The sequence below is a fragment of the Aulonocara sp. 'chitande type north' Nkhata Bay genome, linkage group LG10 (assembly GCF_057382095.1).
Source record: "Aulonocara sp. 'chitande type north' Nkhata Bay isolate Kocher_YH1m ecotype deep benthic linkage group LG10, A_spYH_male_GT1.1, whole genome shotgun sequence".
Classification (NCBI taxonomy): domain Eukaryota; kingdom Metazoa; phylum Chordata; class Actinopteri; order Cichliformes; family Cichlidae; genus Aulonocara; species Aulonocara sp. 'chitande type north' Nkhata Bay.
The window spans coordinates 20241278-20264265 of record NC_141353.1 but is presented as its reverse complement, the minus strand read 5'-3'; the positions used below and the strand labels follow the sequence as shown (position 1 = coordinate 20264265).

Here is a 22988-nt window from a genome sequence, read left to right as displayed (position 1 = left end):
ATTATTAAACGATCCAATAATCCCACCCTAAACACACCACAGCTATCTTTTTTAAATTTCCTGAACACACTGCATTATATTTACAAACCATTGGAAACACTTAGGTGAGATAAAGGTCGACTGGTGTTTGACCAAGAGAACAAATTCTTTCTTAACAAGCTGTACAGCTGTCAGATCTTTACACCAGTTAAGACCATAAATCTTTGATACTTACTTAATATTTAACAATAAATAGTCAGCAATGTGGGCACCACAATGGTTAGCACAATTGATTTGCAGCAAGATATCCTTGATTTCTCCTTTTATCCTTCCAAATTTCAGTCCTGGCTTTAAAAAAAAAGCAAGCATGGGGAATTTCTGTGTGCTTTTTGAATGTGTCCCCCAGCTTCTCTCTGTGAGCTCTAGCTACCTACCACAGTCCAAAGACATGCGTGGGTTAAGGTTTATTGGTGATTCTAAATTTGCTGTTGATGGGAACAGTTGTCTGTCTCATAAGCTCTGTGACACACTGGCAACCTGTCCAGGGTCTACCTTGCCTTTTGCCCAATGTCATCCAGCCCCCCTGCAACCCTGAATTGGATAAGTGAAAAAAATGGATTGGATGTATTGAGTGAGCTCAGGAGGAAAGGTTTTGACCTTACTGTAGGGCAAACCTTAATTCCTTAGATTTCACGCTTTAATTTCAATCAATTTCTTTCCAGTGGGGGCACAGATGGTCACTTCAGAGTCAATAATTTGGTTAACAAGGACCACCAACATCTTTCACATCTCAAAAATGGTGGAAAATGCTCTAGTCACCACTAGAGCTTAAAAAATGGGTGGTTCACATAAAAATTATGCTTAAAAAATAAAACTCCCAATTCAGCTTATATAGAAATCACATAGTTTTCAGTTATGCCATTGATTGCTTAGTATAAATTTTTTTTGCAGTGCCAGCTCATCAAGAACCTTTTGAGTTCGAATCCACCAGCTGACTTTTTGTGTGGAGTTTGCACGTTCTCCTTGTCCCTGCATGGGTCCTGTCTAGCACTCTCCCACAGTCCAGTGACATAATTGTGAGTTAATTAGTGATTCTAAACTGGCTGTAGGTGTGAATAGTGTGTCACTGTGTGTCGTAGCTGTGATAGACTGCCTTTCACCTTCACATGACCCTCAATAGGACAAATAGTTAAAGGCCTTCTTAAAAGGCCCACACATTTAGTGAAATTCACTAGTTACATAAGCTTCACCGTGATGTAAAAAAAATAAAAAATAACAATTTTGTGTAAAGTCCTGACTTCATCAGACAAACAACTTGATGTATTTTTCTAATTCTCCTGCTTAATGTGGCAGAATTCACCATTGTGGCTTTGGTTTAATTTCAGCAAGTCACAATAATATTTATGTTTTTCATCAGTGAGGCACTCAAAAGAAAGCATTTAACTCCTACTATATAAAAAATTATTCATCCTAATTACTTGGAAGTGAGTGCTGATCGCTCATTAAATTGCATTTCAATTCATCACACAAGCATCTACAGTAGCTCTGCTAATTAGCTGTCAGTGTACGTGTGTGTGCGCATGTGTGTGTGTGTTTCTTATTCAAATGCTTGCGTAAAAGAAAAAAAAAAAGCAGTCTCAGCAGTGTGAATATTTCATGCTGTCCTTCACTCAGGAGAAGCTGCTGATCCTCTGACCAGTCATAACGGTGCGTGGTGCGTTAGCGGACAGACCGAGACTGCATCAGCTCTGACAGCCTGTCAATCAAGGTTTTTGATGTATTAAAGAAAGCTCTTTGATCTCAGTAGAGGCTCAACCCAACTATCACAACATGAATTTCAGCTACAACCACAGTACATGCCTTTACAGTATAATGGATTTGTATGCATTTACATATATATTCAAAAAAAATTATAAAAAAATGAAAGTTGTGCAAGTTAAGAGCCAGTTTCATTCAAGTAGCCTTGAGCAAACACTGAATGCTAAATATGGTGTGTTTCAACAATAACAACACACTGGTCATTCAGAATCTTATAATACAGTCACAAAAAGCATTTAGGACTGCAACAATCTGTCTCGATCCTTCAGACTCAGCTCAGACATTAAACTGTTAATTAGCATCCTCATGTGGCCAGCTGGACAAAATGCACCTGCACAAAGTCAAATGTAATGCTTAAAATATCGTAAAGTTCAAACATTTAAAGATGCGAAGGAGAGATTTAAGGAAGAAATATGTCTTGCTATAAACTTCTTCAGTCGAGATAAGAAGCTATAGCTTAATTTAACTAGCTATGTGTTAACCACTAACAGCTACATCCCACCAATGCTCTACAAAAGAAACTGGACTAAAATTAAGATTTATTTTCTTAACATCAAAGAAAATATAAAGAATGATTCTCTTTATTGTATTTGGTTAATTTTGAATAGCCTACTGCTGTTTTTCTTTTCTTTGCGCTTGACTCTAGGTTACATGTGGAAAAATGTCTATATGTGTGGTACTCGTCAGTGATTAAGTCCAAGTTTCTACCCTTCATTTCCCAAACAATGCATTGAAGTAAACTTTTGTTGTAAGTGTTGATTTCAGCAGAGTTAGAAGGAATGTGTGGGCCTAATACGGGTGAGTTACACCTGGGCTGACTGTTATCCCCCCAAGTGAAAGTTAATTATTTTTGAGCTTCATGCTTCAGTTTCATTTAATCTTTGTGCTCATTTTATATCAGGTCTCCTGGAGTGAAAAGAATCATAAATCAACGTCAGGATTAAAGAAATTAGAGAAGTGTCTGCCATAAATCATAGATGATGCTAGTTAGAACCACAAAAGATGAAAAATACTTACTTTATAATACTTAAGCTATTGATAGCGTTTTAAACTTTTTTGACATTAGTATGTCTTTCATTTTGACAACACATGGCCCACGGCCATCTGGCCCGTGTTATTGATCTAAAGCAGGGGTGGACAATCTCAGTCCACGAGGGCCGGTGTCCCTGCAGGTTTTGGATGTGCCCTCGAACCAACACAGCTGATTTAAATGGCTACATTAGCTCCTCAACATGTCCTGAAGTTCTCCAGAGGCCTGGTAACAAACTAATCATGTGATTCAGGTGTGTTGACCCAAGGTGAGATCTAAAACCTGCAGGACACCGGCCCTCGTGGACTGAGATTGCCCACCCCTGTTCTAAAGTGTTCCCATACACGGGTTGGACCTCTCCTCTGTGGCAGTGTTAATTTGGGAGCAATGTCTCTGATCAGGAGATATACTCATCTGTTTTTACCAATTAACCTTCTTAAATCAAAGCCCAACATCATACGATTGCTTGAATTAGGATTATCCACAGTTTTATTGCATAAATTAGCTAAGGTCAGTTCACTAGTCAAAGACTGAGCTGCCCTGTCTCTGATCCACCTGTGTTTACTTGAGTCTGACAGTTTCATAAGATAATCATTTACAACAGAATCATTTCATCATCAGTGATTAAATGAGGAAAAATGAAAAAGGACTGTGTCTCTTTAACTCCCAGAGTCTTTCTAATGAGTCCCCCTTCTTTTAACATCACTGGGGAATGAAGCTTAAAGGCCTGACTGGAAACAAACACTGTAGTCTAATTAATCTCTTCTGTAGTTCATTAGAAGTGGCAGGGGATATGGGAATGCAAGTATTTCAAAGAGACAGACTTGCAAACATCAACACTGTTTAATAAACCCTCGACATTTGAAGGTAATAATTACAGCATCCCATAATAACAGAGTACGAATGATAAATAATACAAAATATAAATAATAGAAATTGTAGTTCAGCACCAATCCTTTACTTATTGTGAGTTTCACATTAGATTTTAGGAAAATTTTAGCATTTTTTTATTTTTCCTGTTGTCAAATACACCTTAATCCTCACCAAACATTTGTGAATCGTCAGTATAAATGATCATCATTATCATTTTTGTGATTATAGAATTTATTTTACTGTCACAATGGGGTTCTCAAATCCCATTAGTCACACCTTATATTTGTATTTATGTAATTGAAAACTAACTGTTGGTTCACAGCAAGAAGGTCATGAGTTCGACTCTACTTCTGGCCTTTCTGTGTAGAGTTTGTTTTTTTCTCTCTTGGTTGCGCGAGTTTTCTCCAGGTCCTCTAGCTTCCTCCCACAGTTCAAACACATGCAGTTAGCGTGATTAGGTTAATTGATCATTTTAAATTGCCCATAGGTTTTAATGTTTGTCTCTCTGTGTTAGCCCTCCATCAGACTGATGATCTGTCCAGGTTGCACCCTACTTCTCGCGCTATAGTAGCTGGGACAGGCTCCAGCTTCCCCACAACCCTGATAAGGATAAAAGGACGAGGATGGATGGATGGAAAACCAAGTACATATTTATTTCATTGGAATTAAGATGATAAGTAGCAGCAAGGAGCTGCTAATCATAGAAGGGTAGGCATTCGAAATCAAAGCCATGGTCTGCTGTTTGGCCAGCATGGCAGCTTTGCTGGCACTGGGTCATGATCTCAGCACAGCAGCAAGTCTACAACAGGATGGCTGAAAAAGAAAAGAATAAAACTGTTGCAATGGTCTGGTCAAAGTCCAGAGCTCAGCCTTGACTTTAAGAGCTCAGGATAACTGGATGCTCCCAAACTCCAATGAACTGAAAAAACTGTGCAGCAAAATTCTTCCACAACAAGAAACTGACAAAGTCAAACAGAAAACAACCACTTCAGCTTATTGCTTCCAAAGGTGGCTCTACAAGCTCTTGAATCATGGGGTGTACTTTGTTTTTCTGCTGCTTTCACTGCTTCTGCATTTTGGCTTAATTTTTGTAACCCATCATTAATGTAAGTTGCTGTTAGTATTTACCTAATTTTAAGAACTGCTAAGGATCAAATGATATTTTTAATCTAGTGACAGGTAAAACCTAGAATTGAAAGATAGTTTGCTTTCTTTTTCACATGACTGTAATTAATCTCAGTTATATGTATAATTCTCAAAATTGTAGGGAAATTGGTTTAAAATTAAGGCCTGAGCACACTGAGAAATATAATATTATGTAATTTTTATTTTTGCATAAATAATACAAACACAGTAATTTTGCCCAAACAAACGTCTGTATGAAATGACTAAATGGCTAAACCTGATAAAACTAACAATGAATGCAGATCCATTAGGACTTGGATTTCTGCACCCACGAGAAACTCTGTCTCAAGACAAAAATGATCCTCTCCAGCCTCCTCGACTCCTGGGAGCCCCACTAATGAGTCCTTATTTGTGATGTCATTTCCAGAGGATGCTGGCTAATGACCTTGCCTGTAACAAACAAAGCTTTTACTGTTCAAGCTTAGGCTTAATTAATCTCATCTGCATCCATTAGAAGGTTTTGCTCTCATGTAATTAAAGCTGCAGTGTAAAGGGAAAGGATGTAGAGTGATATTAATGACTCATTAGTGTTCTTGAAAAGCTCAAGTAAACCTCTAATTGTCTAATAGTCATCTCGTCTTTGAAGAGCTGTAGAAGATAAGCCTGTAATCTCAGTTGCTGCACACAATGACCCGCTTTCTCAAGTCACACTTTTTATAATGTCTTTATAATGACTGTGAAAAATAATAGGTGCAAAAGATTACATTGTGCTCACACTTACTTGCTGTGGTGGCAATTGGCATAAATCATGTGCTGCAGACAGAATTTACAAGAAAGTGATAACTTCGCTAGAAATTTGAGTTTTGTTTTTGTTTTTCATAATTTGAGGGCAGATCAGAAAATTCACAATTTTATAATCACTCATAAAATGTTATATGCTATCACATTAGGAAATGTACCATCCAATCCTGGAGTACAGTAATGTACAGAACTCTGTCCAGTTCTGTAACAAACTAAGTACACCTGATGAGTCAGTAACTTCAATATAACCACGTTTAGAAGCAATAACTTAAAGTAATCATTTTTTGTATGATTTTATCAGTTCATGGTCAACTCCTCTGTGTACTCAGAGACATCAGGTTGCCTGTGGCTGCAAAACAAGACCAAATCATTACCCCTTCACCACCGTGCTGATAGTTAGTATGAGGCTGTTTGTGCTAATATGCTGTGTTTTGTTTTGTTGTTGTTTTTGCTGAGATGTTCACTCCTTGGAAGTTTGTGGGTTGTGTTAACACACAGACCAGGCCTGAAAGCTGCCAAGATGTCTGCTTTTATAGAGGTGCTCGCACTTCCTGACGACCAGTTTTTCAAGTCTATTTTAGCAGCTCCTGACTGGTATACCTGCTCTCTTGATTACTTATATGTAATTTGTTTTCCCCTTCCCTACTCAGAGTCATGTGAATACTTTTATAAGTAATTTTGAAATGACCTTGAGACCACCCCCAAATATTAATACATTATTAATAATATAAAAATATATGATTACAATTTTTTCTAATTATACTGCCATCAGCTTTAAGATTGACATGTTACCTGAGGCCTGTAGAGTCTGCAATATTGCTTTTTTTTTTTTTTTCATTTTCTTTGACCTCAAGTTGCTGGAACATCCACTCCTGGGAGGACTGGTAGCTGTGTTGGATGTTTTCTACTTGAATAGTGTCTGTCATTTCAAATGACTAAATTGTTTGGAAATGGCTTTACAACCCTTTTCACTTGCTTATTTAGGATCATTGGTGGTTACTGCTCCTCCTTGGCATTACGAACATACTTGAACATTCTTACAAGAATGCTTTTACAAGCATGTCAACCAACAGGCTATAAACTGTTAGGCTTAAAACTTTCCATTTTGACAACACATATAGTTAGGGTTGGCTTAAGTAATCCTGAACCCTCCCTTAGTTATGCTGCAATAGGTCAAGGCTGCTGAGGGCTTCCCATGAGTGTTTCTTATTCACTTGCCATTTTCCCTTGGGGTCTTCTGTGTCTTTGAGACGTATCTCAACAATATACATTATCCCTCCAGCATTTGTCTTTTTTGTTACACTAATTGGCAACATCATAGCAAACAGGATAACCCTTTTTGTGTTCTCTATCTCCTCCTAGACAAGGGCACTGATCTTGATGAAACTTTGCATAAACATTGCCAACAATTGTACATATTTGTACAGCTGACATTTCAACTAAACGCTGAATGGAGTTTCACTTAGAAATTAATTAATGTATCAGTAACATTAATCAATGTATCACTAATTATGCATTTTATTTGAATTAGAATGGTGTGTCATAATATAATATATCAGCAGTTCTACGCTGACCCTGAAAACAGACCTTCTTTTTTTTTTTTTTTTTGCATTATCACTAATTATTAGTGATAGAAACCAATGACGTGCACGTTCTCGCTGCTCAGCGGAACCAAAGTCACCAGCGACGGAAGTACTTTACTGATACACTTTCGTCCGTCACTGAAATGTTACCCCCTGCAGCGTCCGTGCAGGTTGGTTGTAAAAAGCCTGAAGTTATGAAGATTAGGACAAAAGTGCCTCGATAGAGACATTCGCCGAGAGACAATTAATAGGTAGGTACAAGGGGTAGTTTCTTTATCCTCATAGGTGTTTAACAGGCGTCGTCCAGGAACACGAAACGACGGCACAGCTGTGTTCTAACGTCAGTGTAGCTAAACGTCCAGGGTAGCCTGACACTGATGAGTGTCAACGTTGCTTAACTAATTTAAAGTTGGAAGAGTTCAGTGTTATTTCACTCAGGTAAACATTACCAGAAAAAGAGTTCTAATCAAAGTTTTGTATTTTGTATTTACTCTTTTTATCTTTCTTTCAAAGTTTGTTTGATAATCTGAAACGTGTGACAAGATGCAAAAATACTTTTTCTCAGCACTGTAAATATTGAATTGATATTTCACAACTCTGGTCAAAACACTGAATTCTGAAACAAAAAAGCATTTGTATAGGTTACAAAGGACCTTTAGAAAGGGCGGATGTATAAAAGTAACCACAATAATTCATAAAAATGACAAAAACTAACAACTATATTATTAGATAAAACTCCTAAGATACAGATCTCTCACATTACAGATTTTAAGATGCCTACAGGCCTGAGCAGCAGCTCTTTTGTGTTCTCATTATTAATAACAGCCTGTATTCTTGTCAGCAGTGTGACTGAGTCAGGACGTTGTATTCACACAGGATGGCTTCACCTCATGACCGCAGCCGGAAAGATGACGAGGATGACCCTGTTGAACAGATGATATCGCGCACTGGCTGCGCTGAGCTTCACTACGCCATCCAGGAATGCATGGCTGAACATCAGGACTGGCGAGCATGTCAAAGCCAAGTTCAGACGTTCAAAGACTGCATGATGAATTTCCAAAAGGCCCGAAAAGAACAGCTGAGGCAGCATCAGCCGCCCTCCACCAAGTCTGCGGCCAGCTGAATACAGAACATCTTGCAAACACATACAGTGCTGTGTTTGGGACTTGACTGACAACCTTAAATTGCAAAGACTGTACCCAATTTAATCATTAGAATTGAAAATAAAGCTCTAGCAGTATCATAAAATCCCTACTTACAGTCTCAAGTGTGTGATTTAGAGCCTGACTGATAATTGGGATTTAATAGGCAACATGAAATATCACTTAACTTCAGTTAGCTTGTGTTTAAGCGTGTATGTATGTAAAGAGATGCCATACTATGTGATTTGTGAATCAAAGTGCTTTTGAAAGTTATCTTTTCAGGTAAAACGCTTTATTTTTGGTCAGTAATGTATTTTCTTTAAATAAAAATGAAAAGATTGTTTTCAGTCTTTTCATAGTTGCATGAAATTACCATGACTCTTGCCACAAATACATTTTTAGCGGAAAATCTGAAACTTTGGGATTTTTCATGACTTCAAGCCAAAGCAATAAAACACCCTTGGAATCTTTGGTGTTTAGCTTTAGGTAGATACAAAACTGTGCAAGCCACAGATATGAAGTCTGTAAACTCTTTGAAATGAAAAAGTTTTGTTTCCTCTATGAAATCACTGTCTAAGCATCACAAGCAAAACATTAACTCAAGCCATGGGTGTAACCCCCCCCCCCCCCAAAAAAAAAAAGAGTTATACAGAGTTTATTAAGAGTTCTCTGGAGAGAAATTTGCCTCAAAAGTGTTACAAATGTGTACAGCGTGATCCACAAGCACAAACTAAGATTTACAAATGTGTGCAGTAATTTGTGTGTAACTTTTGAGGATTCACAAATGCGTGCTGCAATTCATCACACAAATACAAAGCAATTTGAACACATAAAACTATTTTACAAATGTGTGCATCAAAGCCTGTAAGAAAAAGATCATTTACGCACAATTTATTGATTTCGGCTTCACGAGTCTGTCAAAAACACTTCTGTGCATGTCCTACATGCAATGTGAGTTTTGAGACAAATTTCACACAAATCGTAAATATCTGATCAACTGTGTACATATCTGTGCACGGATCCAAAAATGTGAGCTGTATTCGTACAGTCCCTATCAAAAGTTTAAGACCACTTAAAAAATACAGCTGATCAAAAGTTTAGGAACGCGTGCCTTTAAAATGCCAAGTCTGTGCAAAAGTGTCGATTCATTGTCATTTTCTGTCAGGTAGTCACACTGTCATGATGTTCTGATGGGAAAGACAAAAAAAAAGTTCCCTTTTTGAACTTGGTCGGGTTGTTGAAATGCATAAGTAGGGTCTCTCGCAGCGTGCCATCACTACTGAGGGGGGATGCAGTAAGACAGTCATTTGGAACTTCTTAAATGATCATAAGGGGTATGAAACAAAAAAGTCAAGTGGAAGAACCAAAAACTTCACCAGTACTGAGCCAGAGGATCGAATTGGCTGTTCGTCAAGACACTGGACGATCCTTGTCCCAAATTAAGGCCGTTACCTGTGCCAACTGCAGCCCAATAACTATCAGATGGCATCTGAGACTGAAGGGCTTCTAAAACAAAAAAACATCTTGCAAAGGCCTCATCTCTTTGAACACCACAAAAAAACATCTTGCAAAGGCCTCATCTCTTTGAACACCACAGAACAATAGCAGCACAGGCTGCTATTGTATATTCTTTGAAAACCAAAGATATCAAAACCAGAGCACTGAAACTGTTCAGAAAAACTAAAGTTAATGCATAACATAATAAATAGACTGAAATAGTTTGAAATGTCAAACTGATTTCACGTCATGGGGCACTTTGTTCTTAAATGGGCTAGATGAATGAAACTGTCCTTTATTTCAGTGTATAAAGTTTTAAATACAAGAAAACAAGGTGGTATTTTAGCTGTATGACTTGGTTTTCTACATGTGTAGAGTTAAAGAAAAAGTTCTGGTACCTTATTGTCCAGACTGTCCTGTATTTATAAAACAAAGGTTATCTATAGGTGGTGAAAAACAGGAACTTTTCTGTCTTTTAATTATTTATCTATTACTTCTTCTGGTTTACCATGATTGGAAATAGGGGAGGTTTTTTTTAATAGGAAAAGCTGTTAATCATATGAAAATGTTTTAATGTTTTTCCTTCCTTCACATGTTCTAGCCTGGCTGGATTATGCTGTTTTGTGCCCCCATACCTGTAAATGACCTTTAAATTTGGTAAATATTTTTTACGATTGTTTGAAAGGCACTTCGGTTTTATTTTGAAATCCATGCTTTTATTTTGAAACAGGAAACTGGCACAAAACCGTTAAAGGGCTGTTAGTAACGTTTCTTTTAGGATATGATAAATAGTGTGCCTTAAAGTGAAAAATATGTACGTTTACTTTGCCAATTAGTACCTGGCTGACAGTGGCACAAGGTTTGTTAATGTTTTCTTTAACGGAATAAGTTACATGCAATCAAAATGTCGTTTAATAGAGTTTATGTTGTTAACCTTGACCTTGACCTTTATGTGTAGTTGTAAGTTAGTGAGGTGATATAATGAATTGAGTGATGTAAATTTGATGTATATGCTATATGTGAGCAGGAGAAATTTGTTTCCTTTGATGTTATGGTATTAATATTGCTGGTTTTGTTTTGCTCCTAGCTCTTACGGTGTCTTCACTGAATGTTTCAATAAAAACATTTCCAATAAAACCTCTGTGAAGCATCAGTATAAGAGACCATCATTCAGCCAGGGATGCTACAGTAAGAGCTTCAGCCTCACGAGTTTCACCTGACTGCCAAAGTCTATGATGAAAGAAGAGGGATTCATTGTGATGGTCTAAATGTGACACTCGCTCAAAATGGAAGCATCTCAGATATTAACTGCAGAAGCAGAAGGCTCAGATCAAATAAAAGACATCTGTCAAACAAGCAAGGATGAGGAACTTCGCAGATCTGATCGCCCAAGAAATCCCACGGAGAAGATGCTTACATTTCAGAGAGAGGAGGCATACAAAAGGGAGAAGCGGCTCATGCACCTTTATGATCAATGGAAGATCCAGGCACGTAAGGCAAGAAATCAGCTAAAGCTAGACATTCCAGAAAGTGAAATCGCAGCTCTCATTGATATCTTAGAGAAATGCATGAATGATATTACGGACATTTATGTACAAATCAGAGATCACCTCACACCATCCAGTGAAACGAGACGTCGTGTTGATGCATGTGAGGCCGTAACAAAGGACATTATTAAAATTGCATATGAAAGAATATCAGGCATAGACGAAGACTATGATAGTGAAGCAGTCAAAGAACGCCTTCGTGAGCTCCTTAACAGAGACTATGCTCATTCCATATATGGATCCACAGTTTCACCTCCAAGTCAACACACTATAGACTCCATTGTCGCAGTAAAAAGAGCAGATGCTGCAGCAGAATTAGCAGCAAAGGAAGCAGAATATGAGTTGTTATTGGCGGAAGGAAAACAAAAGGAAAGGATCCAGCTCTTAGTAGAGCCACAGAAAAGGGATCTTGAAGCTCAAAAACATGAACTAGAAAGACTAAGGGCTGAAAAGGATATAAGAGCAGCACGAGCAAGATTGTCAATTTACAACCAAGATGTAATGCAGGAGGGCAGCTTGTGCTCTGCTAACAGCAAACTAAGGAACCAGGAACATATGCACCCACATCAAGCTGTGTCTCTGGCTCCAGTTCAGCATCTCATAAGATTTCCAGCTTCACCTCCACAGACAGATGTGTCCCACTTAGCTCAAGCAGTACAAGACAGCATAGCCATGAACAGACTTCCAATGCCAGAGCCACCTGTATTCACCGGCGACCCAATCCAGTTCATTGAATGGAAATCTTCATTCATATCCCTCATAGATAAAAGGAACATATGTTCAGCTGACAAACTGCATTACTTGAGAAGATATGTGGGAGGTCCTGCACGAAAGACACTTGATGGTATCTTTTACAGGGAGGATGATGAAGCGTATAAGGATGCATGGGATCGCCTTAATAGCAGGTACGGTCAACCATTCGTCTTGCAGAGAGCTTTCAGAGAAAAACTAGCTAGCTGGCCAAAGATCCACTCAAAGGATGCAGAACAACTCAGAGCATTCGCCGACTTCCTACATGCATGTCAGCAAGCCATGCCTCATATTAAAGGGCTGGACATTCTGAATGACTGTGAAGAGAATCAAAAGCTGGTCCAAAAGTTACCTGATTGGGCAGCTTCAAGGTGGAACCGCAAGGTGACCCAGTTTATGAAGGACAGACAGGAATTTCCAGCCTTTCAGGACTTTGTCAACTTCATGTCATTAGAAGCAGAGATTGCCTGTAACCCAGTAACTTCCCTCCATGCATTACGTTTATCAGACTTACCTGCAGAGAAACATCATCTGAAAGAAAGGAAAAATAAATCTACTGTTCTCCATACACAGACACTTACAGAGAATGAGAAGAATGTACCATCCAAGACAAGCTTAAAGCCCCCTTGTACATTCTGTCATGATAACAAACACCGCCTACATAGTTGTCCAGAGTTTAAAGGAACGCTTCTGGAAGAGAAAAGAAAGTATGTAAGGGAAAACAAACTCTGCTATGGTTGTCTGAAACCAGGCCATAATGTTAAAGACTGCCGCCACAGACACTTATGTGATATCTGTAAGGGACGACACCCAACTTGCCTTCATGACGACAGATATTCCAACATGAATGCTGTGTTAGCCTCTAATCAGAATACAGACGAAGCAGTTACGACATTGTCTCTCAATACAGAGACTGAGCACACATCTACAACTACATCCATGATTTTGCCAGTCTGGGTTTCCTCTTCCAACAACCCAGGAATAGAAAGGCTTGTCTATGCTCTGCTTGACACCCAGAGTGACACTGTGTTTATTGATGAAGATGTTAGTCGTAGCTTGACAACCAAGACCTATCCTGTAAGGCTAAAGCTAACCACCATGATCGGAAAGGACACAGTAACACACAGTGAAAGAGTCTCAGGTCTCAGAGTGCGTGGCTATACCTCCACAAATCACATTGATCTCCCTCCTGCCTATACCAAAGACTGCATACCAGTGAATCGAAGGCACATTCCTACCAGTGAAACGGCGAGGCATTGGAATCATCTCAAAGCAATAGCAGATGATATTCCACCACATTTAGACTGTGAAGTTGGTCTTCTAATAGGTTATAACTGCTCACAGGCACTAGCACCAAGACAGGTCATCCTAGGAAGAGATAATGAACCTTATGCAGTCCGCACAGACCTAGGATGGAGCATCATAGGCTGCTCACCACCTCACCTTGAATCTCCTCCTGTCGCCAACATATGCCATAGAGTAACTGTCAAAGAGCTTCCTCCAGTGACGCCATCCGATGCCATTAAAGTACTTGAGTCTGACTTTAAGGACATCAGCAAGGACAGCAGAACAGTGTCTCAAGATGACATCCTCTTCCTCAATATGCTAAAGGAAAGCATTTACATGAACGCCCATGGTCACTATGAGATGCCTCTCCCTTTTAAAGAGAGACCCTACCTTCCCAACAACAAGCAGTTAGCTATCATCCGGCTCAACCATCTCAAACGAAAGCTGCTGAACAACAAGAACTACAAGACTCACTACGTAACGTTTTTGAATGAGGTAATTAAAAACAATGATGCTGAAGAAGTTCTCTGTGAAGAGAAGGAAGGTGAAACATGGTATATTCCACACCACGGAGTTTATCATTCCAAAAAACCAGAGAAGCTCAGAGTGGTTTTTGATTGCTCGGCTAAGTACAAGGGAACTTGCCTAAATGATCATCTCCTGTCGGGCCCAGATTTGACAAATACTCTAACTGGTGTTCTTATCAGATTTCAACAGAACCATGTTGCTCTGATGTGCGACATCGAAAGGATGTTTCATCAGTTTCATGTGCGCGAAGCGGATAGAGACTACCTACGTTTCCTGTGGTGGAAGGATGGGAACTTCAGTGTGGAGCCACAGGAATTCCGTATGAAAGTTCACCTTTTCGGTGCTGCATCTTCACCGGGATGTGCCAACTATGGGTTGAAACATCTCGCTAAGGAGAACGAGAGCCTGTTTCCTCTGGGCTCCCAATTCATTATGAGGGACTTCTATGTGGATGATGGTGTCACAAGCATAGCAGATGTAGATGAGGCTATTCAGCTTGCAAAAGAAGCCCAAAGGCTCTGTGCTATGGGTGGTCTGCGACTACACAAATTTGTGTGTAACAATGCGAAGGTGCTTGAGAGTATAGCACCATCTGAACATGCCACTGAAGTAAAGGCTCTTGATCTTGCCTTTAGTGATTCATCGCTGGAAAGAGCCTTAGGAATCCACTGGCACATTGAGTCAGACAGTTTCAGGTTTCATGCCCGTTTGAAGGACCAACCAGAAACCAGGCGTGGTATACTATCCACTGTTGCCTCTCTTTATGACCCACTTGGGCTTATTGCTCCTTTCCTGCTAACTGGGAAAAGGGTTCTTCAAGAAATGTGTAGGCATGGTACAGGTTGGGATGACCCACTCATCAGTAAACTGCAACCAGTCTGGAGATCCTGGAAGAGTGATCTGGCAAATTTGGATAAAATCACCATACCCCGATGCTATGTACCAGCTGACTTTGGAAAGGTCACAAAGAGAGAGCTACATCACTTCTCTGATGCAAGCACGTATGGTTATGGCCAGTGCTCATATTTGAGACATGTGAATGGAAATGGAACTGTTCATTGTGCTCTGATTATGGCAAAGTCCAGAGTTGCTCCAATCAAAGCTGTGACCATCCCCAGGTTAGAACTGACTGCTGCTGTTGTATCAGTTGCAGCAAGCAATACTCTAAAGGAAGAACTGGGAATTTCAGGGATTGATGAATACTTCTGGACAGACTCCAAGGTTGTACTGGGGTACATTAACAACGAGTCACGTCGCTTCCACACATTTGTATCAAATAGGATTCAGAAAATACATCTCAGTACAACTCCTCAGCAGTGGCGATATGTTTCTACTGACAAGAATCCTGCAGACCTTGCTTCGAGAGGTTCTAGTGCAAGCAAGCTTCTGACATCGAACTGGTTTACTGGACCCAAGTTCTTATGGGAGAAAGAGGTATCACCAGAGGTAGAGGTAATCCCAGAAATCCCAGTTGGGGACCCTGAAGTTAAAAGGGTTCAAGCACTAAATTTGGAGTCTGCAGAACAAGTGACTCTTCCAGACCGCTTGTCAAAGTTTTCTTCATGGTGTAAGGTCAAACAAGCTGTTGCGCGACTTCTTCGCCGAACCAAGAGTGACAAGTCAACAAGTCACAGCACAGTTCAGGAGCGAGAGGATGCACAGCGCATCATTATAAGAGATTTACAGAAACGAGTGTATCGAGATGAGATCCAGCTACTTAGTAATGGCTTACAACTTTCACGGCAGAGTAAACTGTTTCGATTGGATGCCTTTCTTGACAAAGATGGAATCCTCAAGGTGGGAGGAAGACTGAAAAATGCATCTCTCCCTGCCTCTCAGAAACATCCAATGATCATTCCAAAGGACCACCACATAACGAGGATGATAATAGCTCATCATCATGAACAGGTTAAACACCAAGGAAGGGGTATAACCCTCAACGAGATCAGATCAAATGGATACTGGATCCCAGGAATGAACAGAGCTGTTGCATCTTATGTGCATCAGTGTGTCAAATGCAGGAAACTCAGGGGATCAGTGGAAGAGCAACGAATGGCAGACCTGCCATCTGAGCGGGTGGATCCATCTCCACCTTTCACTTATTGCGGAATGGACTGTTTTGGGCCATTTTTTACAAAGCAAGGGCGTAAGGTGAATAAGCGTTATGGTCTGCTTTTCACATGCCTTTGTTGTAGAGCAATTCACATTGAAATGGTGAATGATATGTCAGCAGATGCTTTCATTAATGGCCTCCGATGTTTTGTCTCCATAAGAGGAGCAGTACGACAAATAAGATGTGACCAAGGAAGCAATTTTGTTGGAGCTAAGAATGAAATGTATAATGCGCTGAAACAGATGGATGTCAATCATCTGACTGCATTCTTGGCTGAGAGGCAGTGCGACTTCATTATGAATGCTCCCCATTCAAGCCATGTTGGAGGTGTCTGGGAGAGACAGATCAGAACAGTAAGAAATGTACTTCGGTCCACTCTTTCACTCTCACCTGGAAGATTAGATGATGCCTGTTTGAGGACATTGTTTTACGAAGCAATGTCTATTGTGAACAGCCGTCCACTCACTGTGGATAACCTGAATGATCCAAATGGTCCAGAACCGCTGACTCCTAATCACCTACTCACTGTGAAACCGACTGGAGCCTTACCGCCTCCTGGGACGTTCATCAGAGAAGACATGTATGCTCGTAAAAGATGGCGCCATATCCAGTATCTAGCAGAGCAATTCTGGAACCGCTGGAGAAGAGAGTATCTCTCTAATATTGCCACTAGACAACGTTGGCATATTTCTAGAAGGAATCTGAAAGTTGGTGACATAGTCATCGAAAGGATGGATGATCTGCCACGGAACGAGTGGAGATTAGCCAGAGTTGAAGAAACAGTCGCTGATAAAGATGGGCTTGTGAGGAAAGTTAAGATTCGTCTTGGAGACCAGAAAATGAAAAGGGAGGGTCAATGTTCTGGCAAGCCATCTATAGTTGAACGGCCCATTCAGAAACTGATCTTGCTTTAAGAGGCTGTCTAAGACAATGACTATATCCTTTATTGTATGAAGACTTGTGGACATTACCTGCAGGCTCATGCATGGATAATTCTTTGTTTTCGTTATGTAAAAGGCCTTGTGGTTCAGGTCATTTGTTTTTAAAAATCATTTGTGTTATGGTTCTCCCTTTTGTTAAAACACTCATGATTTGGTGGGAGTGTAAATGACCTTTAAATTTGGTAAATATTTTTTACGATTGTTTGAAAGGCACTTCAGTTTTATTTTGAAATCCATGCTTTTATTTTGAAACAGGAAACTGGCACAAAACCGTTAAAGGGCTGTTAGTAACGTTTCTTTTAGGATATGATAAATAGTGTGCCTTAAAGTGAAAAATATGTACGTTTACTTTGCCAATTAGTACCTGGCTGACAGTGGCACAAGGTTTGTTAATGTTTTCTTTAACGGAATAAGTTACATGCAATCAAAATGTCGTTTAATAGAGTTTATGTTGTTAACCTTGACCTTGACCTTTATGTGTAGTTGTAAGTTAGTGAGGTGATATAATGAATTGAGTGATGTAAATTTGATGTATATGCTATATGTGAGCAGGAGAAATTTGTTTCCTTTGATGTTATGGTATTAATATTGCTGGTTTTGTTTTGCTCCTAGCTCTTACGGTGTCTTCACTGAATGTTTCAATAAAAACATTTCCAATAAAACCTCTGTGAAGCATCAGTATAAGAGACCATCATTCAGCCAGGGATGCTACAATACCTTATATTTGAAACCTTTAGTTTAGAGAATCAGTGTCAAGAAGGCTGACAACAGGGTAATGTGCTGTAAACCTGAGTCTATAATGTTTACATCATTCAAGAAGAGGAGCGACAAAGTCTGTGATGTCTTTACTCTTAAACTACTTAAAGTACTACTTAAGAAATCCATCTATCTCACTATTCTGTTAATTATGTTTTCATATTATTAATTTGGTGGCTTGTGTGAATTTTTTTCATAATACTTACACCATTTTTATGAGGTAATAAGTAGCATTGTGATAAATTATGGAACTTTAAATGTGAATATTGAAGTTTTAAAATTTGGATTAATTTGAAAGTTTTTTTATGAACCAATCATGATTTCACATTTGTTATTTCAATAAGGAGAGCTTGTTAGAAGGAGATTTACACATAAGCTTCATTTAATTTAACTAGACTAATTTTGTGACTAAACTAAACTAACTGTCACATCATAAGTAACACTCCATATGTATACAATGGTTAAAATAAGTATTGAACTTGTCACCATTTTCTAAATATATTTCTAAATATATTTATTTATTTATTGACATGACATTCTCAGCAGATGTCGGGAAAACCCATCCAGTCCACACATGCAAATTAATCAAACCACAGATGTCCATAAAATATGTGTAATTAGTTAGAAATGACTAGTACTGAACACATGACACGATACTGAACACATGACGAAAGGGAGGTGCAAAAAAACCTGACACCAGCTGCAATCTATCAGTGATTAGTAAGCAATCCTGCCACTTTGTGCAAATTAATGTCAGCTGGTTCAGTCCCCACTGATGCTACACAAGAAACATCTCATCATGGGTAAAACCAATGAGTCCTTGACCCTTGCAACCTTATTGCACCAAAAGATACAGATGGCACTGGCTACAAAAGAATTTCTAAACTACTGAAGGTTCCAGCGAGCATTGTTGGAGCCATAATCCGGAAGTGGAAAGAACACAATTTCTCCATAAACCAGCCACGACCAAGTGCTCACCGCAAGATTTCACACAGAGGAGTGAAAAAAATCTGCAGGTACAATTGTGTCAAAGAAAACAATGGCCTATATGCACACTCATGACACAAGATTCCATTACTAAAGAAAAAGCATGTTGCATGTGCTTTTTCAGTTTGCTGAACAACATTTGGACAAGCCTGTAAAAGAATGGGAGGATATAGTCTGGTCAGATTAAACAAAAATTGAACTCTTTGGATGCCATAATAAACACTATGTTTGGTGGAGAAAAGGCAGCACATATCACCCCAAAAACATCATACTAATTGTGAAGTTTGAAGGTGAAATTTGGAGGTGGGAAAATCATGGTGTTGGGCTGTGGCACTGGAACACGACACATTACTGAAGGAAGGATGAATGGAAAAATGTAACGAGACATTCTTTATAAAAATCTGCTGCCTTCTATCAGGATGATTAAGATGAAACATAAGTGGAAGCTTCAGCAAGACAATGAACCTAAGCGGACAGCCAGGGGACCTCTCTGTTTGTTTTAGAGACAGAAAACAAAGCTGCTAGAATGGCCAAGCCAATCACCTGACCTGAATTCAACTGAAAATATGGAGAGAACTAAAGGTCAGAGTTCTTAGGAGGCAACCTTCAGAATTTGAAGACTGTTTGTGTAGAAGAATGGGCCAAAATCACAGCCGAGCAATGCATGGGACTAGTTTCTCCATACAGAAGGCGTCTAAAAGCTGTCATTGTCCACAAAGGCTTCTGTATGACGTATTAAAGAAATTTCAGTTAGCGTGTTCAGTACATTTTCCCTTTGTCATTACTCATTATTGCAAATAATTTAAGGAAATCTATGGTTTTTGTTGCTTTGCATGTGTGGATGGGATGAGTTGTTACTGACATCTGCTGAGAATTCCATGTCAACAGCACCTTTAGCAATATATTTAGTTGGAAAATTGTTGATGTATATATATTTCGCCAATCTCCAAGCTTCTCTGGGTTCTGGAATATTTATATATTCAGAGAGCACTTAACCGTTTTTATTTACCAAACATCCATCCATCCATCCATTCGCTTCCACTTATCCTTTTCAGGGTCGCGGGGGGCGCTGGAGCCTATCCCAGCTGTCATAGGGCGAGAGGCGGGGTACACCCTGGACAGGTCGCCAGTCTGTCGCAGGGCCAACACACAGGGACAGACAACCATTCGCACTCACATTCATTCACACATTCACACCTAGTGACAATTTGCATTATCCAATTAACCTATCCCCACAAGCTGCATGTCTTTGGACGGTGGGAGGAAGCCGGAGTACCCGGAGGGAACCCACGCAAACACGGGGAGAACATGCAAACTCCACACAGAATCTGCACAATTAAAGTTTGGTTTCATTTTTAATAAAATTGTGACCTGCATTTTAATTGCGTTCCTTGTTTTTAAGTATGAGTAGTAAGCAAATTTGAGTTATATTTACTTCATGTCCTATTTAAGTGAAGTATTATTCAGTTTTGACGTTAAATGAACAACAGCTCTGAGTTAGGTGAAGGTGGAGGAGGTGGTTGAAGAGTACAGGTCGAAGAGGAGCTTGTTGATGAAAAAAGATTAAATTTCATGAGTAAATCAGTGTGTTCGGTCAGAAGGCTGAGTGTACAGTGCTTTAGTGCTAAAGTCACTGGAAATATTGGCTGAAATACAGAGACCCCATGAGTTCTTTTAACTTTGGCCAGGCCTGGCAGTTGAACAGGCCTCAGGGAGTGTAGCTTTACATAGTTCTTCTTTTCACATGTTTTTTTCCCCCCAAAAGACTAATAAACTACATTTCTTTCAGCATCCCATTTGGACATATATTTTTTACACTTCACTCAGTAATTCATACAAACCAAGTTGCTTCTCCACTGGTTTGTATCCTGCTCCACTGCAGTATGAATGTCTGTGAATGTTAGATAGAAAACACTTACATAGGAAAAGAACAGAAAAAAATGCTTGTATGAATCAGTGAATGAGACAACTTGTATAAAATCACTCTGAGCACTCAGAGTAGAAAGAACCAGCATAAGAACCAGTCTATTTACCAAGTTTATAAAAAGGAAATTCAGATTTCATTCCACATATTCCTTATTTAGCACTCCTACAGATTCAATACATACAGACTTCTATGATTTTATCATCTCTAGTACCGTACCGAACCCTGTTACTAGTATTAGCATTTTCCATAGAATTATGTCTTAATTACTTAGAAACTGCTTCCCTGTAGACTTATTCATAGTGCTATTTCTCATAGAACGACATCACATATATAATATTATACTATAGTATATAGTAAAATATTACGTACATATATAAACACAGGATAGTGCAAGAGCCTCCTTAACATCCGTTTTCATTCAATATATTCAGACTTTCATTCTACATATACGTATATTATATTCCTCGTCAAACAAGAGGAGAAAAGCAACAAATAGTTTGTCCATTTTGTAAAACTCTGACATTTGTTAAATAAACAAGGTTGTTTGGACTAATGTTAAGAAACTTTCCTTGGCTTTTTGGTCAAAGAAACATTATTCCCATGTTTACAACCTCAATAATATTTCAGCAACTCCCCAACTTGGTCAGACACATTTTAAAATGAGTCCTGTGAGACGCTTCAACTTAGAAAACATTAAAACATTAATTAGAATGAGTTTGTTTTGAGGAAAAGAAAAGTTGGTGATCAAAGTAAGCCACAGTTCTCTCTCTATGGATCAAATTAGTGCAAATAATTGGGTACAGTTGTAAGCATCGCCTCATGAGATCTGTGTAGAAATACTGTATATATTTCGCTGTAAAGAGGTCAGACATGCAGCCACATGCTTGCAGCCTGTGCTGTCCAATCCTTTCAGAAAACATCAGGTGAGCTGCATTCACTCCTTTAACACATGCATGACTTCAAATGTGCTCACTAAACTGCCATGTGAATTGTACCTGTAATTTAACGTAACAATATGATTTTCTGTTCCTTAGACTATTAAGGTAGTCCTCAAACACAGGTGGTGGAGTTCAACTATGATTTTTCAAAGGGCTGTTTTAAACAGCTCTGCTATCATTCATCCTCCAGGTTTCTATATCATTGGATTTGAGACATTTCCTTTCATCAGTGTCTACTTTATCTTCCTGGTGTTTGTTTATGGTGTTACAGTGCTGTTTAACATTTTGGTGATTTATGTCATTGCTTCTACTCGTCGTTTGCACACTCCAAAATTTTTGGCTGTTGTCAACCTTGCAGTTATTGATCTGTTTCTTAACACTTGTACCATTCCCAGCATGATAAAAATATTTCTCATCAAAAACAACTTCATTCCATTTAACTTGTGTTTGCTACAGATGTATGTTTATTATGTGTTTGTATCTTTGGAGTCATTTGCTCTTGCTATACTTGCCTATGACCGGTTAATTGCAATATGTTTCCCTCTGCGTCAAAACTCCATCAACACTGTGAGAAGCATGTGTTGTACTATCAGTATAACATGGTTTCTTGTTATGGGAGTAATTGGATTTACAACAGGTATAATGACTCGACTCTCTTTTTGCAGATCTGTGAGAGTGTTCAGCTATTTCTGTGACTATGCACCTGTGTTTCGGCTTGCCTGTAATGATAACACAATGCAGTGGTTTGCAGCTTCCTTTCTCAGTGTTTTGTTACTTTTTTTCCCCTTTACTTTCATTTTTCTGTCTTATGTCAGCATCCTGATCACAGTGTTCAGGATGAAATCTGTGGACAGTCGGGTGAAAGCTTTGGCCACGTGTGCTGAGCATCTCATTCTTGTTGCTATATTTTACATTCCTCTTACTGTCATTTTCACAGTTGGTTTTTTTCTGGGTGTTGTTCATCCAGATCAGCGGGTTCTGAGTCTGTCGCTGGCCTCATGCATCCCACCTTGTATCAATCCTGTTGTATATTCTTTGAAAACCAAAGATATAAAAACCAGAGCACTGACACTGTTCAGAACTAAAGTTAAAACTAAACTAACTAAAGTTAATGCATAAAATAACAATCAATTCTAAATCAGTCTTTGTAGAGCTTGTAGAGTCTGCTGTTGCTGGATATTAGCTCTGCCTTAACTTTAGTAGATTATAGGATTCTGCAATGATGGTCTACTGTCAACTCCTTTTTCCCGTGAGTCTTCAAACTCCTCCATAACAACAATATGTCTCAAACATGTGCTTTGTTTTCTTCTGCAGGAGACATGTTACAGATGTATATGATATAAAATTAAAACATTTTAAATACTAC

The 22988-nt window shown here is 39.0% G+C and overlaps 2 protein-coding genes across 4 annotated transcripts; both read left to right on the top strand.

Annotated features, from left to right (window-relative positions):
- The first annotated feature begins 7314 nt into the window (after positions 1-7314).
- On the top strand, positions 7315-8691 carry coa4 (cytochrome c oxidase assembly factor 4 homolog). Of its 3 annotated transcripts, none has more exons than XM_086307505.1 (2): positions 7315-7460; positions 8086-8686. In XM_086307505.1, the coding sequence occupies exon 2, from the start codon at positions 8087-8089 to the stop codon at positions 8330-8332; it is 246 nt and encodes an 81-aa protein (XP_086163631.1). In that variant the 5' UTR covers positions 7315-7460; position 8086; the 3' UTR covers positions 8333-8686. The 3 variants fall into 3 exon arrangements, with proteins under 3 accessions (XP_086163631.1, XP_086163630.1, XP_086163632.1); XM_086307504.1 differs by having other exon boundaries at positions 7316-7460; positions 8051-8683; XM_086307506.1 differs by having other exon boundaries at positions 7323-7460; positions 8054-8691.
- A 12892-nt stretch (positions 8692-21583) lies between these two features.
- Positions 21584-22741, top strand: or41a3 (odorant receptor, family 41, subfamily A, member 3). The gene is made up of 2 exons (XM_086307359.1): positions 21584-21607; positions 21719-22741. Exon 2 carries the CDS (start codon positions 21761-21763, stop codon positions 22739-22741), a length of 981 nt encoding a protein of 326 aa, XP_086163485.1. The 5' UTR covers positions 21584-21607; positions 21719-21760.
- The last annotated feature ends 247 nt before the right edge of the window (positions 22742-22988 follow it).

Coding starts and splice junctions, on each gene's coding strand:
- coa4 (XM_086307506.1), top strand. CDS start 8,087: ATGGCTTCACCTCATGACCGCAGCCGGAAAGATGACGAGGATGACCCT.
- or41a3 (XM_086307359.1), top strand. CDS start 21,761: ATGATTTTTCAAAGGGCTGTTTTAAACAGCTCTGCTATCATTCATCCT.